Genomic DNA, 16,190 nt, shown 5'->3' with positions numbered 1-16,190 from the left:
GCGGCCCTTGGGAGAGAGGTGCTGCAGGGTCCGAGGACCCGAAGGGTCAGGGTCAGGGTGTGCGCACTGGGGACCACACAGGCCTGGGATTTCAGTTTTTCAACCTCTCTTAGGCTCTTTCTTCCACCTTTTCCCTTCTGTTGCTTTTCCTGGCCACCTATCTCTCTGTCTCTTTCTCACCCGTTGTCTTTTACGGAACACCCGCGTCCTTCAGGGGGACTGCACACGGAAGCATTTGCTCAGTCACTCGGCAGCATTCACTCATTCCCCAGGGCGGCAGGTGCGGGAGAGGTGGTTCTGACGAGGGACGTCACTTCCCCTCCACCGCGCGCCCGGAGGAAGGGCTGCAGGGCACCGGGGGACCCCATGAAAGACACTTGCATTTTTTTTTTGTCATCTAGGTCTTCACAATGGCCTCAAGGGAAGCGCGGAGGCCTCGCTGGTTTTGCGCCGAGGGCAGCAGCACCTCCTCTGAAGAGTAAACAGGCATCCAGGACTCCGGGACTCCCGGGAAGCAAGCGAGTCTGGGAACATCAGTTCTGCTCAGTGTTTATTTTCACGAGAAGAGGGGGGATCATGTATAAGCCACGGGCCACGAGAGTCCCCCGGCCTGGCAGCCGTCCACACCCGTGCGTGAACCTCGGCACAGGCTCAGGTGTCACAGGGAGCCGGGCCAACGGGCGGTCAGTTAGCCGCCGGCACTGGCGAGTCCGGGAGATACAAAGTCTTGTATAAATCAGTTGCCGTTACAAAGAGGCAACTGCTTCAGCTGAGAAGATACAAAACGGGGGCGACTCCCAAACACAGAACAAGGGGCGAGAGGAGGACAGAACAGATTGCCTTTCCTGCATTGTACTTGGACCCGCACACGAAGACACCTGTGGCACCGGACACGCCAGCGGGACCACGGCCCCACGTGCGCCCGCCGGCCCCTCCCCTCCCGTGTGGCTTTCCGAAACGTGGCCCGTTCTAGGCTTACAGGGACGGGATGCTGCGAGGCGCAGAGGGAGCCTTATTGACAGTTGTGAACCACTAGGCGTCAGACAGACACCTGCCCGACAGCTGCCGAGGGACGGACTGACACTGTTTTCCCCGCCGGGCGCCGCAGACGGGCCGCGCCGCGTGAGCAGGCAGGGAGCCGTCTAACAGATGGCGTGGGGGGGGGGCCGCGCCGCCTTCAGAAAACACGCGACAGTTAATGAACCTGCGGAGAAGGCGATGCCTGATCCCCGTTTATTTGTCACAGAGGATGAGCAGGACGGGACAGAGGGACGCGGGAGCCGCGGACGCTCAGCGGGACCGTGGAGGCTCGCTGGCCGCTGGTGTGGAAATGCTCGAGGGGGCCGCGGACGGAAGTGACTACGGAGCTTTTGCTCCGTCCGGCTGGAAAGAAAGCTCAGAGAAGCGTCTGATGTCTCAAAGGTGACCGTTTCGTTAAAATCCGCCTACAGGAGGAAGCCACGGAGGCCCCGTTAATGACAGGCCTTCCAGAGAACAAGCAGGTGTCGCGAGGCCTGTGACCGGGCGGGGCTGTGACGTCTGCACCTCCTCCCTGACGTCGTGAACATGCTCTTACTGCCCAGGTGAAGGGGGCGGCTTCCTGTCACCGGGCCACTTCGTACTGCAAGTGGTCAAAAATCTACAAAATGTGCCAGAGTATTTCAACCATAAACCTCAATATCCACAGATTCCTCCTGATTTAGAAAAGGTCGCAGGTGCCGACCTTCAGTGGGACTGTACATTTTTCTCCACGTGATTTTATCACTGAAATGGAATGGAACGAAAATGTGTTCCAAGGACTGAATCTGGGCCCTGAAATCATGTCTTTGCGGCAAGCCAGCATATTTTTGGGGCACATCGGACCCCTGAGGATAGAGGTTTATAGTAGAAATATGGACGGACTTTCGTGACCAGACGGGACACACAGGCTCCGCTCGGCTGCGTCACACGTGACGAGTGAACACGCAGCTGATTCCGTCCGGGCCGAATCCACGCCGGCGCAAACCTCCGCCAGTATAAGCTAGACTTCATTGGGTGGTTTTAAAAAATGTTTTCTATTCTTTTTAAAATTATTTTTTTCTCTTTTAATCAGACACACGATTTTTAGAAAAAGATACCTATGTTATGTTGCAGCTTGACTTTGTGCAGGCTGATCTTTCCATTAAAAAACGGATCGAGGACCCGACGAGTCAGTGATCAGACCCGCGAGCATTGGGCCTAATGTCCTCAAACTGTCCTCGAAAGCTAGAAACTGTCTTTGCTCTTAAAAGGGGGACGGGGGAGGGGCGGGGCCTTCAGATGTAATGAAAGGAACATCATGCATCTGGCCCTTAAACCCTTCGAAGGTAACTGTGCTATGGCAGGGTATTTCTTTCTGATAAGGTATTAATAGAAGGTTTTGGTGCTCATTGGCCCCCGAAATCTCTAAGGCCAGTATACAAAAAACGAAAAAACCCTAAAAAATAACAGGAGATAAAATAAAACTCCCGAGAGATGTTGAAAATGGTACACACATTCTGGGGAGCCCAGCCACACCCCACTGCGCCCTAAACCCAGGGAAAAGGAGCCGAGGTCTGCGCCCCCCGAGCCCTCGCCGGGGACTGCGGTCGCTGGGAGCCTGAATTCCGCCCGTCTCCTCGGAGCACGGGACAGGGGCTGAGAAGAGCAGCAGAGTAGTGTGAACAGAGAATCATTCTCTCTCAGTAGTGTGTGCTTGACGTGAATGCGACGATAATTCAACCAAAGTGCGGAACAGTCACTGTGACCGAGAGATGGGAGCCTGAGACAGCCGGAGGGGAACAGACACTGGAGCCATTAGATACATCCGAACACCACAACCACATTAAAAGGAGACACCGTCACGACAGGTTCGGGCCTTTCGGGAACCTGTGTGCTTGGGCCAGACTTCACATTCTCGCAGCTTCGTGGTCTTTTTCTTCTAACAAACTTATCAGCTGGGAGAAGCTGTCTTTCAGCGCGTCGACGTTGTCCAGCGAGCAGGGCTGCAGAATCCAGCGTTTTCCTCGGGCCAGGGGCTCAAGTTCAAAGTATTTTTTGACCTTCAGGGGGACAGAGAAGATAAATGTTATTAATTATAGCAGAACCTTTCTCGTACCCAAATTGTGAGAGTGATGAAGTAGGGGTATTCCAGGAGAACGTATCTGAACTGTGATGCCCAGAACTTTCTAGAACCCCATCCGCAGCTGTGGTTAGAATGCGGTTCTATGTTGTGTGACCCAGGAGCGTTTCTCGGGATGGACGGCCTGCTACCATCCCGCCCACACGCTTCACAGCAAGGGCTCTGCCAAGGCTACGGAAGAGTGGCGGGCACAGGGCGGAAGGCCCCGCAGAGCCCAGAACGTCTCGGCCCGGCCACACGCGGCTGGGGCGCCGCCCCCTCGCCACCGCGCGAACTCCCGGAGCTGGTGACAACGTCTCAGGACAAGTATTTTGATCAAACACACACAGAACAAACAATATAACTTAAATAATCTTTTCTTTCCCTCCTTAAATATTTACTACGCATTTCTGAGACCTTGGGAGGGTGTTCAGGAAAGAGGGTGGAACCGAGTGTGTCCATATATATAGATGAGCTTGTGTAAACATACGTGCACGCAGACACACACACAGACACACATACACAGACACACACACAGACACACAGACACACATACACACAGGACACACAGACACAGACACACAGACACACAGACACAGACACGCAGACACGCAGACACGCAGACACACAGACACACATACACACACACATGAAGTTTCCCAGCTTTCCCCTCCTAGTCCTGGGTTTTCAGGCAGGGGAACACCAAGACCTTAGAACTGGCACGTGGCGCGGAGCGCTTGTTGTTCCGAATACCCGTTCGATTGTTAGCTGGTCACGAGCCTTGCTTAGGGTACTGGCACCCCTGATGCCCAGCTCCTGGCTTCGAATAAATTTCAAATTTTTAAATTATTATTATTATTATTTTTTCTTAATCCTCACCCGAGGACATTTTTCCATTTTTTGTTCAGATAGAGTGGGAGGGGGAGAGAGAGAGAGACATCGACGTGAAAGGGACACATCGAGTGGCTGCCACCCGCACGACCCAACCAGGGCCGGGGACAAGCTGCAACCGAAGTACGTGCCCTTAGCGGGAACCGAACCCGGGTCTCTCTGGACCACAGGCTGACACTCCAATCGCTGAGCCAAACCGGCCAGGGCTAAATTTCAAATTGTTATGACTTCCAAAGTGCTGATGATCTTCTCTCCAAGGGTATGTTAAAGCACAAATTCCTGAACCTACACACACACACACTTATAGTCCAGTGAGGTTTTCAGAACACAGAACACAGCCGGTACCGCCACCAGAAGAGACATTGTTCAAAAACATTCCTGGTCAACAAATGTCATTCAAGCCCAGGTGTCATGGAAAATGCCAAGGGCTTACCTCAGTCCATTCTTGAGCTGGGACAATGGAGTGTCCCAACTGTACCGCCTGTCAGCACGACACCACAGTGTGAACATTTGGATGTGAGCGAGGAGACATGATACTACGTTTTCATGTCAAGTTGGGAACCATGACTGTGCTAGCGTGTGCTAGTTCAAGCGTGTCCCAAGAGCCCTCCGACGGATGTCTGCAAGTTCATAATAAATACGACTACCCCTGAACCGAAGCGGAGACGAAGCCTTGAGAATCGAAGGACCCTCAGTAACTCTGATTCTGAAGTGTACCGAGAATCTTGTCGACAGTCAGAAAATGGGTACGGGACTCAGCACTTCGGAAGAATGTTTGCCAAAGGTTTTTCACAGATCACGTTAAGAGGATTCTCCCTCATGGGACATGTAAACTGCATCCTCTTATTTCTTTCCTTTAGGGCACTGGAAACAACTCACTTCCAAGAGAATCTGATCTTGCATGTAGCCACCGGCACGAGGGACCCCACCGGACCCCACAGAGGACCTGCCAGTCGGCAGACCAGCCAGTGGGCGGCCAGCAGGGGGTCAGCAGAGTCGGCAGGAGGGACAGGTGGGCAGATGTTCAAGTCCACAGCTACCGGAGCAGAGATGTCTGCTTCTCCCACAAAGTGAGGCTTGAAAGTGCACCAGCAGACAGAGAAGTGGGGAGCCCACGCTTAGGACGCTGACCGGTACTTGATCAGGAACACCTCTTCAAGAGGGAGCAGCAGGTGACACCCCAAACCTGGAACGGGAAGGAAGCTGTACCCCTGCCACGTTTTTAACCGCAAACCGAAAGGGTGGCTTTGTGAACACTGCTGGCAACAAGGAATTCCCGCTCACCGACACAAGGAAAAGGACCGTCAGTGCCTGTTAGGAGCACCCGACGGGTCATCGAAACACACGCAGACTCGACCCTCCTCGCGTATTCACAGCTAATTTGAAAACACTGTTAGATTTCAAATAATCACAAAACATGTGCTATTTTGCAATACAGGCCACACACACACACACACACACACACACACACACGCCAGTAAGTTTTTAGCTCCCCATTAGGTTGGTTTCTAGGCAACCAAACAGTCTACCACGAGGGCCACTTGGAAGACAATACGGACAGGTAGTGACGTCTCAGAAGTTGCTCCTGCTGCATATGCGACACGAGAAGGGGGTTGGAAGGGGTGATCCGGGGTGGTCGCGGATAAAGGGCCCAGCGTGTGAAGCTGACAAGCAGGCTGGGAGCCGGAGACTCTCCCCTGGAGCCCACGTGGTATCTCCCCGCCATGGGCCCCTCCTGCTACCCGCGGGGTTCCTCCCGACGCCCTGTTTCCACGTCCATTTTCAAACCAGCCTGGCAATCGGCGGTAGGCAGGCACCCCTCGAGCACAGCTGTCACCACGCAGAGCTTCACGTTCTAAGGACAACGGGCGGGGGAGATGCAGGTGCAGCGCCAGGCACGAACCTGCCTGTGGGGACAGCCTCGGACTGCGATTCCTCACGGAACCGAGCTCCGCTCCCACCCTGGTCCCGGCGAAACCACCGGCCACACTGCACTTGTCCTCACCCTCTCTTCCTGTCCTCGAGGCTGAGCAATCATCTACAGAGAGGAGTTTAACTCACATAAATCATATGCGTAACGTTAAAAATCTGCGTGATGCGAGGATCTTTTGTTTTGTTTTGTTTTGTTTTATGGTGGACACACTTTTCTAAAGGTGATTTTCTTACTGAGATAAAAATGTTTTTAATGACTCGAGAGAAAATGCACCGACATCTTCCGCACAGCGTGTCCGCGGCTGGGCTGCCACGGTTGACGGGAAACTGTTGGGACACAGGCTGCCCTGCCCATGGCTGCCGGGGGCGCCCTCGGGGGACGGCATCGGGGCTCGGCGGCCTGGCCCCTGTGGCCACTCGCTGTTTCCGGGATAGCCACAGAGAGTGGGCGTTGTGAGTGGCCTGGTGTCCGCCCGAGACAGGAAACAAGCCACCGCAGCTCGGTCCCGGAGCCCCTGCACCCACGCAGCGGACTGCGGGGTGACGCACGTCAACGCGTGTGATGTTCACGCCACGTGGCAGCAACGTCCTCGTGGAACAGGGGGCGACTCCGCAGCAGCTGTTACACCTGCGAGACGCCCCCAGCACGGGAGACCTGGTTGCGGGCAGAGGCCCTCCGTGTCTCCGTGGCAGAGCGACCCCACAGTGAGCCTCTCCTCTCTCAGGGCCTCTGGGCACCGTCACCAGGGCCCGGCGTCCCCACATGCCCTCACTCACGTTCAGAACGTTATTCCGGATCTGCTGCGACGAGACGAGGCTCCTGACGTCGCGGGGACGGCAGGTCTCCCCGCTGCCGACCGCACGCCTCGCTGTGCTCAGAGCATCGGCTGCGTGTTCTCCCTGGTTCGTTATTCGACCGTGCAGTGTGCCCAGAGCTGGCTGTTTTCTCTCGACGGCCGGAGCAGGAGGCAGAGCGGTCCAGGGGGGCTCGTGAGGGCTCTCCGGGGACGCGCGCGCGGTTCTCCTCGGGTGTCTCTCAGCCGTGCTTGGGCCACACGGTGTGTGAGGGTTAGCGAGGAGCAGGAAGGTTCCGCAGGGCCGGGACCCCGCGCAGGGGACTCTGCCACGCGGGCCCGGCTGTGACTAAGGCGCACCCCGGCGTGTCCCGGCATCCGCGGGGCCGCTTGCCGCTGTCTCTGCACTTGTCGGGGGGCTCGGCTGCTCTCCCACTGCTCCCCACGGACACGAGGCTGGGCGCTTGCTGTCTGCTCCCCTGGCCCAGCACACATGCCCTCTGCGAAAGATGGCAGGTGCCAGGACCCTTCTTAAGCGTGGGGTGGCTGAGGGCTCAGGGTCACACAAGAGCTCTGGGAACCTGAACCCCAGAGTCGGCTTCACACAGTGTCAGTCATTCAACCAGCACTTCCTGAGGACACGGGCGAGCTCAGAGGCCGTGTAGGTGGGCTTTTTGTTATTTTTTTAAAACTTTTTTCTTTATTGAATTTTTTTTAGAGAGAGAGGAAGGGAGAGGGAGAGAGAGATAGAAACATGGATGAGAGAGAACCTCGACTGGCTGCCTCCTGCATGCCCCCCACTGGGGATCAGGACCACAACCTGGGCATGTGCCCTGCCTGGGAATCGAACCAGGACCTCTTGGTGCAGGGTCAATGCTCAGCCACTGAGCCACACCAGCCGGGCTATAGGTATGCTTGAGGACAGGTGAGCGTGGAGGGGCCATGGGTGAGCTTGAGGACAGGTGAGCGTGGGGGGGCCATGGATGAGCTTGAGGACAGGTGAGCATGGAGGGGCCATGGATGAGCTTGAGGACAGGTGAGCGTGGGGGGGCCATGGGTGTGCTTGAGGACAGGTGAGCGTGGAGGGGCCATGGGTGAGCATGAGGACAGGTGAGCGTGGGGGGGCCATGGGTGTGCTTGAGGACAGGTGAGCGTGGAGGGGCCATGGATGAGCTTGAGGACAGGTGAGCGTGGGGGGGCCATGGATGAGCTTGAGGACAGGTGAGCGTGGGGGGGCCATGGATGAGCTTGAGGACAGGTGAGCGTGGGGGGGCCATGGATGAGCTTGAGGACAGGTGAGCGTGGGGGGGCCATGGATGAGCTTGAGGACAGGTGAGCGTGGAGGGGCCATGGATGAGCTTGAGGACAGGTGAGCGTGGAGGGGCCATGGGTGAGCTTGAGGACAGGTGAGCGTGGAGGGGCCATGGGTGTGCTTGAGGACAGGTGAGCGTGGAGGGGCCATGGGTGTGCTTGAGGACAGGTGAGCGTGGAGGGGCCATGGATGAGCTTGAGGACAGGTGAGCGTGGAGGGGCCATGGGTGTGCTTGAGGACAGGTGAGCGTGGGGGGGCCATGGGTGTGCTTGAGGACAGGTGAGCGTGGAGGGGCCATGGGTGAGCTTGAGGACAGGTGAGCGTGGAGGGGCCATGGGTGAGCTTGAGGACAGGTGAGCGTGGAGGGGCCATGGATGAGCTTGAGGACAGGTGAGCGTGGAGGGGCCATGGGTGTGCTTGAGGACAGGTGAGCGTGGGGGGGGCCATGGATGAGCTTGAGGACAGGTGAGCGTGGAGGGGCCATGGATGAGCTTGAGGACAGGTGAGCGTGGAGGGGCATGGGTGTGCTTGAGGACAGGTGAGCGTGGGGGGCCATGGATGAGCTTGAGGACAGGTGAGCGTGGAGGGGCCATGGGTGTGCTTGAGGACAGGTGAGCGTGGGGGGGCCATGGATGAGCTTGAGGACAGGTGAGCGTGGAGGGGCCATGGGTGTGCTTGAGGACAGGTGAGCGTGGGGGTGCCATGGATGAGCTTGAGGACAGGTGAGCATGGAGGGGCCATGGGTGTGCTTGAGGACAGGTGAGCGTGGGGGGGCCATGGATGAGCTTGAGGACAGGTGAGCATGGAGGGGCCATGGGTGTGCTTGAGGACAGGTGAGCGTGGGGGGGCCATGGATGAGCTTGAGGACAGGTGAGCATGGAGGGGCCATGGATGAGCTTGAGGACAGGTGAGCGTGGGGGGGCCATGGGTGAGCTTGAGGACAGGTGAGCGTGGGGGGGCCATGGATGAGCTTGAGGACAGGTGAGCGTGGGGGGGCCATGGATGAGCTTGAGGACAGGTGAGCGTGGGGGGGCCATGGATGAGCTTGAGGACAGGTGAGCGTGGGGGGGCCATGGATGAGCTTGAGGACAGGTGAGCGTGGAGGGGCCATGGGTGTGCTTGAGGACAGGCTGTGAAATGGGGAGCATGAGTTTGCTCACCTACACCCTGATCACTAGCACAGATGCAAATTCCGTAGTAAGATGTCACACGGGGGGAAACACTCTCATTGAAATTGCCATCGTGCACCCTCGCTTTCCAGTTCCAGGCTCGAGGATGTCCACTCGTACAGGCACGAACCGGGCTGTGGCGTGAAGCATGTACCCCGTGGAAATGCGCAAGCACAGGGACCAGGACTTGCTCATTTGGAAGGTCGACTGTCAGACTCTTCCAGCAGTGTGCTGAGTGCACACATCCTGCACGCGTGTGTGCAGGGCCCCGCTGTCCCGGCTGCACGCGTGTGTGCAGGGCCCCGCTGTCCCGGCTGCACGCGTGTGTGCAGGGCCCCGCTGTCCCGGCTGCACGCGTGTGTGCAGGGCCCCGCTGTCCCGGCTGCCGGCTCACGGGACAGGCTTAGCCGGGTGACCTTCACCCGAGTCAGAGCGCGCGGTCCACCGCTGGCTCCGGGTGGGGCTGGAGGCGCAGCGTCAGGACGTCGCTGAGGCCTGAGCGCGCACTCTCGGCAGCCGGTTCGAAGCGTGTTCAGTCTGAGAGGCGGCACTGCTGCCCCCGCGCCGGACTGCTCCTGGGGTGGGAAACCCTTCGAAAGGCACTAAGTGTGTCATTAAGGCAGAAATAAATCAGTGAAGCCAAGTTGCCATAGTCCCAACGATACTACGGCACGGGGTAGACACGATTTCTTGTCACGGAGCACTAAGCGACAACTCCGTGTCCAGTGGCAGCACAGTGCCACCGTGGGGGTGCAGTGTTTGAGTGGGCGGTGGCTTTCGAGAACACTGGGCTAATATAAAAGCTGCTTCTGCTCAGACAGCTTCTTTCTGAAGCAGAACGTAGCCTGTCTGAGCTTGGAATGATGGGAAGCCGGACGAGAGGCCGCGGGCGAGGGCCCTGGCTGGGCTCACCCGCGCTGGGAGCCCTGCAGCCCGGGCAGCGACTGCTGTGCCCTCCGCCGCGTCCTGAGGGCGGCGCCACAGAGCCCGGCGCCCAGCACAGCCGCCCACGGTGACGTGGCAGGTCTGAAAAGTAGTCCTGTTTCCTCCTAACCTGTGAACCTAGAAGCAGAACAAATTACATCTACTTCCTCCTTTTGACATGCCCGCGGCTTTGCTCGATTCTGTCCAAAAGCTTGCGCATGGAGCAGACTGGGACAGGCCCAGACCAGGTGTGGCTGTGCGCTGTTTTCAGGGGCCAGTGACGGCGGCCACGGCCGCCGGTCTTCCCCTCGGGCACCGCCGCCTCCTCCAGGTGGCCAGTCTCTCCACCACCTGCAGTGCCGTCTCCTTCCGCAGGTGGACGGGATCGGCCTAGAAATGCTCGTTTTCAGTCCCACCTGAGGGCCTTCCATCACCTCCCGGGGAAGCCTTAGTGTTGGAGAAACACCTTTTAAAAGCAGAGGTGACCTGGGTCACCGCTGCCAGGGCTGACCGCTGCCCCAGCACCCCGCACTAGACATTCCCTGTGAATCAGGCTTTGCTGGGCCGCAGCCACGCTTCGGTCTGCACCTGTGGCTGCCCCCTACCACGTGCCAGGGACAGGTAGGTCCTGCCAGGCCAGGAAAGTAACTGCCAAGCCTGGGCCCAAGGCCTCCCGCTGCTTAAACATCTGAAAATCCCACTTATAAATGTCAATATATTTCATTTTCTTTTTAAGCACTCAGACTGTCTATTAATCAAAGCATCCTCAGGTGGTTAAGAATCCTTTTTTCGCCCCAGCTGGTGTGGCCCAGTTGCTTGGGTGTCGTCCTGTGCACAGAAAGGTGGCCAGTTCCATTCCCGGTCAGGGCATAGGCCTGGGTTGCGGGCTCAGTCCCTGGTGGGGTGTGTGTGTATGTGTGTGTGTGTGTGCAGGAGGCAGCCAGTCGATGTTTCTCTCACATCAATATTTCTCCATCTCTCCCTCTCCCTTCCTCTCTCTCTGAAAATCAGTTTTTCAAAATCTTAAGGAAAAAAATTCCCTTTTTCTCAATCAGAATGTCTTCCATTAAATCGATAAATTCACTGACTCAAGTTCCGGTGTGTTCTGATACTGTTTATGAGCTTAACCACGTTCTCATACCTTCCTAACAGGAGGCCCGTTCCGAACCCACTGATTTTAAATTCCGCTGCGCCTGGCTTCTTCCCCGGAGAACACCGTATTCGAGGTCCACCACGCCGGGCCCCCGAGCGCCACCGTCTGTGTCCCAGTAACATCACCCTGCACGGCTGTGTCACATCCACCTACCCATGTTCATGGATAGCCAGTTGACGGATATCTGGGATGTTTCTCCTTTTGGCTATTATAAATTTGGTCATACGAGCCGACACTTTGTCCTCGAGAGAGGCACTGAGTGGTCGTATAAATGAAGGAGTTAGGCTGGAAGACTGAGGGGCTGCAGCGTCTCCCCGGGTCTGTGGTGAACTCCACTTCCCCCGAGTCATGGGGATCGCACTGATTTGGATAATTACTCTGGGATCTTTTCATGGGTATGGGTCCTCCGCTCCTTGAGGGCACACGATGAAAAACGTATTTGGTATTCTCGAGTGAACCCAGCACGATGCCGGACAGAGAGGATACTCGTGTCTTTGTTCACTTGGCACAGACTTGAAGAGCTAATGAAAAGGACCACGGGATCCGTGCCACCTTCGTCCTGCGTCGAGGGGAGTCAAGGAAGGAAAAGGGACCCTGAAGGGCAGTTCCGGCTGCGCAGCTCACGAGGCCAAGGTCCCCCGCGGGAGGGCGGGCTCCGCGGACACTTTCAACATGTAGGTGGACTTGGTGCAGGCACCATGGCACACAAGCCCACGGGCGCTGCGGGGGGTTGTTTTGCAAACAAGGAAAACCACCCATCATGGGAACAGAACGTCTGCAGAAAGACACACAGGACAGCCTTTCCTCCATCTGGGTCCAAACACAGCATCTCCCTCTTACGTCGAGAACAGCCAGCACCGGTGTGCAGAGAGCCCACGGGACCGCCCCGCACGCAGAGCCGTCCCCAACGTCACAGAGGCGGCGAGTTCCCAGCACGCGCCTTTCTCCTCTCTCCTCTCTCCTCTCTGTAGTCCTCTCTAGTCCACTCTTTTGAAAACGCATCCATTTTTGGGGGTGGGCGCTGGCCGCTTTCAGGGGGTTAGACTTGATTCCGCATCTCCCATGTTCGGGATTAATTCTCAATTACGCTCTTACCTGACTTCAGGACATCAGTACTGCCGTGAGGAAGAAACCCAGCTGCGTGGAGCTTCCCCTGGCAACGGAGGTGCCGCCGAACAAGCTCTGCCTACACGTCCGCGCTCCGGCCGTGCCCCACACCCGACAGGAAAGAGAACTCATGCACGAAAGCCCCAAACACATCGGAGACAGCCAATTAGCTTGTCTGAGACAGGCTTGCAAAGCCCCTGGTAACTTATAAAACGGTCTGCTACACACAAGCACAATGTCGTTTAAATGGCTCGCTTAACTAGATGCACACACCATGAAATTGATTTTTAAGGTTATTTTTTAAAACTTAATACTCATTATGCATACTGAAACGTCTGGGTGGGTGGGCGGCGGGGGGGGTGGCCTGGTGTCCTCAAGCGCAGGTTGAAGATAGGAGCTCTCTCTTTTAGGAAGCGATGAGGTATTGGGGGAAATGCATCAATTACCAACCACTGTGTCTGCCTGAGGAGCTGAAATGAATCCACCCGGTGAGATTGTTCCTCTCCTGCCTGCTCGGTGCTTGGGCTGGGCTGGGCTTTGTGCTCTGAGAGCCTTCCAGTCCGAGGACTCGTGCTTTTGCGTGATGAACCGGAGACTGGGAGGGGGCCTGGGGTTTTCCAGATGCAACGTTCGCCTTAGTGCGAGCATCAGACTTCACCCCCGAAGAGCTGCTGCGCTAGAACCGGGAGGCGACCTGATGTCAGCGCGCACAGCAGGACGGTCACTCACGGGCGCACGCTCGGAACTCTCCTAAGACCTACTGTGCACGGTACGCTCGGTTTTCGGTCATGCCCCCCATTTCACAGCAGCCCCACAACACAAACACCCGTGGCTACGCGGTCAGGCCGCAGGAGCGCGAGCTTCCACGCGGAGGGGCCGGCGCTGTCCCTGCCCCGCACCGGCGCCCCGCTCACCCCGCTCACCCCGGCGGCGGTCGGCTGCGCTGGACTCCCTGACTCAACGGAGCGTCGGGGACAGAAATGCACTCAGACAGGGGCGGAGGTGTGTTAAGGGCCCAGAGTCTTTAACAACAGCCGATGTGCTCCGGCTTGCTCGAGGTTTGCGGGGGCCCCCGTCCCGCCCCACCTCGCACGGTGAGGTGTGAGAGAGCACGACCAGTGGAAACGCGCAAAGCTGGGGCTCGCTGGGGCCCGGGGGGGTGTGGAAGTGGCCGGTGGTGCCGGGACAGCCCTGTCCCAGCGGCAGCAGCAAGATGTGGGAGCAGCAGCAATTCCTGGGCCTCCGACAGGAGACAGACAACTGGGACCCGCCCCTCATGGCTCGGCCGCCGACGGAGGGTGCCAACCAGCGGCCCTGTCCTGACGCGAGGATGCCCCAGGACGCTCCTGTCAGCAGCTTGTCCCCTGGGTCCAGCACGGGGCCACCGTGGAAACACCGGGAGGAAGGGACGAACGGGATGGAGAGACGGGAAATGGCAGAAAAGGCGGACAGCCGCCCAGGGACACTTCTGAGGGGAACAGGTGACACGTGGCCTCGTCACCACCCGCCACGGTGTTGCTCCAGGGAAAGAGTTTTTCTTGCTGGCAACACAGCCAGGAGCCCAGGAGCCTGGCAGCTGAGACATGAGCTTGGGCGGAGCCCCAGGTGCTCACCTGCCGGAGGACTTGTAGCCACACCCCACGCACGACCCGCCGAACTCAGGCTGAGAATAAAGCGTGTGGGACACGCGTCTGGGGAACACCACACGAGGCAGAGAAGGAACAGAAATGAAGGCTGGACAGCCTCGGGCTGGACTGACCGCAGCACCCTGGTGCGGCCTCGGGTCTCTGCGGCCAGCCCTAACCGGTTCCTGTGGGGGAGGGGTGACCGTCCCTCGGGGCCCATTGACGATGTCTGAAGATATTTCGGGTTGTCTGTCGTTAGCAGCGGAAACCGTCAGGCTGCCCCTAGGATTGGGGTGACCGGGGAACTGGACTGCAGAGGGGACCAGGACTCCGCCAGGGAGCCCGAGTGTCTGGTGCGCCCTCTCGTCCTCTCTTTCCCAGTCATCCACAGATCTCGGCGGAGACAGTCAGGGCAGCAGGCTGGGCGGAGACACATGCAGGAAGGAAGTGGCCACATTTCATTCACTCGCCTCTGGCGACATCATGGGTCCCAGGCCTCTCGGAGCCTCCCCAGTACCGGGAGAGACGGAGACGCCGCCAAGTAAGTCCCCCCGAAGCAGCGGGAAGGCGGCGCCAGGAAGGCCAAGTCGGCGCCACAGCGGCCATGGCATCGGCCGCACCCCTGGCCCGAAAGGGACGGAGGCAAATTCGGCGAGGGCAGGACCAAGCTGTCACAGGCAAGGGCCGATCTTCGGCCAGTTTCTAAACAAAACAGCCTGCAGTGAACGTTCTCCTGAGGACCCCTCCCCGACCTGTCTGGGATTGACGGACCCTTCCCTGTCCCAGGACAGACGAGGACGGACGCCGTGGACACGCCCCAACGACGCTGGCGCTCACGGCCCGGGACGGTCTCCGTCCGCCTCCCACCCAGGCTACCAGGCTTCTCGTTGCCGCGAAGAAGTTGAATTACGCGTGACGCCAACGAATGACGTGTGAGCTTGAGCAGACGATTTCGGTTTCTCTGAAAAACCAAATGGAATGTGTTCACAGCCTCAATAAAGGTAAGTCACTGAGGACAAGCTTCGGTGGAGTAGGTCCGGCTGAGACGCTAGGACTGCACAGGGAAGGTGCGGCCCCGGCCCCCCGGCTCTGAATCTGGCTCCGGCTCCGTGTTAGAGTCACAGGCGCCGAGAGCACAGGTCGTGGCTGCGTCTTATGGGGGACACAGAACACAGAACACAGAACTGATTACGGACCACACAGACCACACGCCCGAGCAAGGCCTTGGTCCGGTAGTGAAAGTCCAGCACCATCTGTGTGTTTTAAGTTGAAATAAATTGTTTAGGGGATACATTTATTTAATTGTTTTCAAGGGTAAGGCACTTGAACCAAATCTTCATGAACTGTTCAACTCCCAGTTCAGATCAGCAATGGGGTGGGGGTGGGGTTAATTGTGCATTTCAAATAACACTTCTTACCCCGTCTGAACCGAAAGCCCCTTCAGAGGGGACGTCGCTCATGCTCACTGCAGCCTGCAGGTTAGTGCTACATGGAGTCATGTCCACGGTCAGAATCAATACTCATGTCTAGCACCTCAAATCCTCCAGGGAGAGTAGAAATAAATAACATTGCACAACTCAAATCCATACTCACTCACACCCACAGCCTCGCAGCTTCCTGTAGAAACAGTTACAGCGATGTTACATTATGGTTACAACTGGACACCTCATTGTTAAATACAGTATCCTTAACAAGCAAACATTATGCATTTTGAATGCATTTGTAGCATATTTTCTAATTAGGACTTATTTCTCACTCTGGAAACCAAAGAGTAAAGGACAGCCCCCAGGAGGACTCCCTGAGTTCCCTCGGCCAATGCCCTGGACACCACCTCCCACACGGTCTCCAGGGAACAGGCAGACACAGAGCTTTGCACACGAGTCCGTTTTACCTCGAAATTGTTCCTGTTTCTTCCCATCCTCATCACATTGATTTTTCCATTAGGAAGATGGCACAGAGCATTTGAAAAGACAAACCATACAATGCCAACCCTGACACACAGTGGCTTGTGTTATTTTTAACGCGAAGGTAAAGCCAATGACAGGATAATCCGAAACAGTGCGTGTGAATGGCACTCACCCTGCCTGTATTTATTTTCAGCCAAAGAATTACCTGACACTTTGTCGTCATCACATTTAACGGGAGGGGATCTGGATTCAGAACCC

The 16,190-nt window shown here is 57.3% G+C and overlaps 1 protein-coding gene across 1 annotated transcript in view; it reads right to left on the bottom strand.

The window, feature by feature from the left end:
• Positions 1 to 2,410: 2,410 nt before the first annotated feature.
• The window catches only part of ARL15 (ADP ribosylation factor like GTPase 15), a 350,669-nt gene continuing 336,889 nt past the window's right edge, over positions 2,411 to 16,190 (bottom strand). The window contains exon 5 of the mRNA XM_036279339.1: positions 2,411 to 3,059. Coding sequence (XP_036135232.1) covers positions 2,907 to 3,059 — 153 coding nt within the window. The 3' untranslated portion in view covers positions 2,411 to 2,906. The remainder of the gene's footprint in view (positions 3,060 to 16,190) is intronic.

Source organism: Molossus molossus, unplaced genomic scaffold (genome assembly GCF_014108415.1).
Source record: "Molossus molossus isolate mMolMol1 unplaced genomic scaffold, mMolMol1.p scaffold_m16_p_3, whole genome shotgun sequence".
NCBI lineage: Eukaryota > Metazoa > Chordata > Mammalia > Chiroptera > Molossidae > Molossus > Molossus molossus.
The sequence above is the reverse complement of the archived record's forward strand: the minus strand, read 5'-3'. Positions and strand labels throughout refer to the sequence as shown.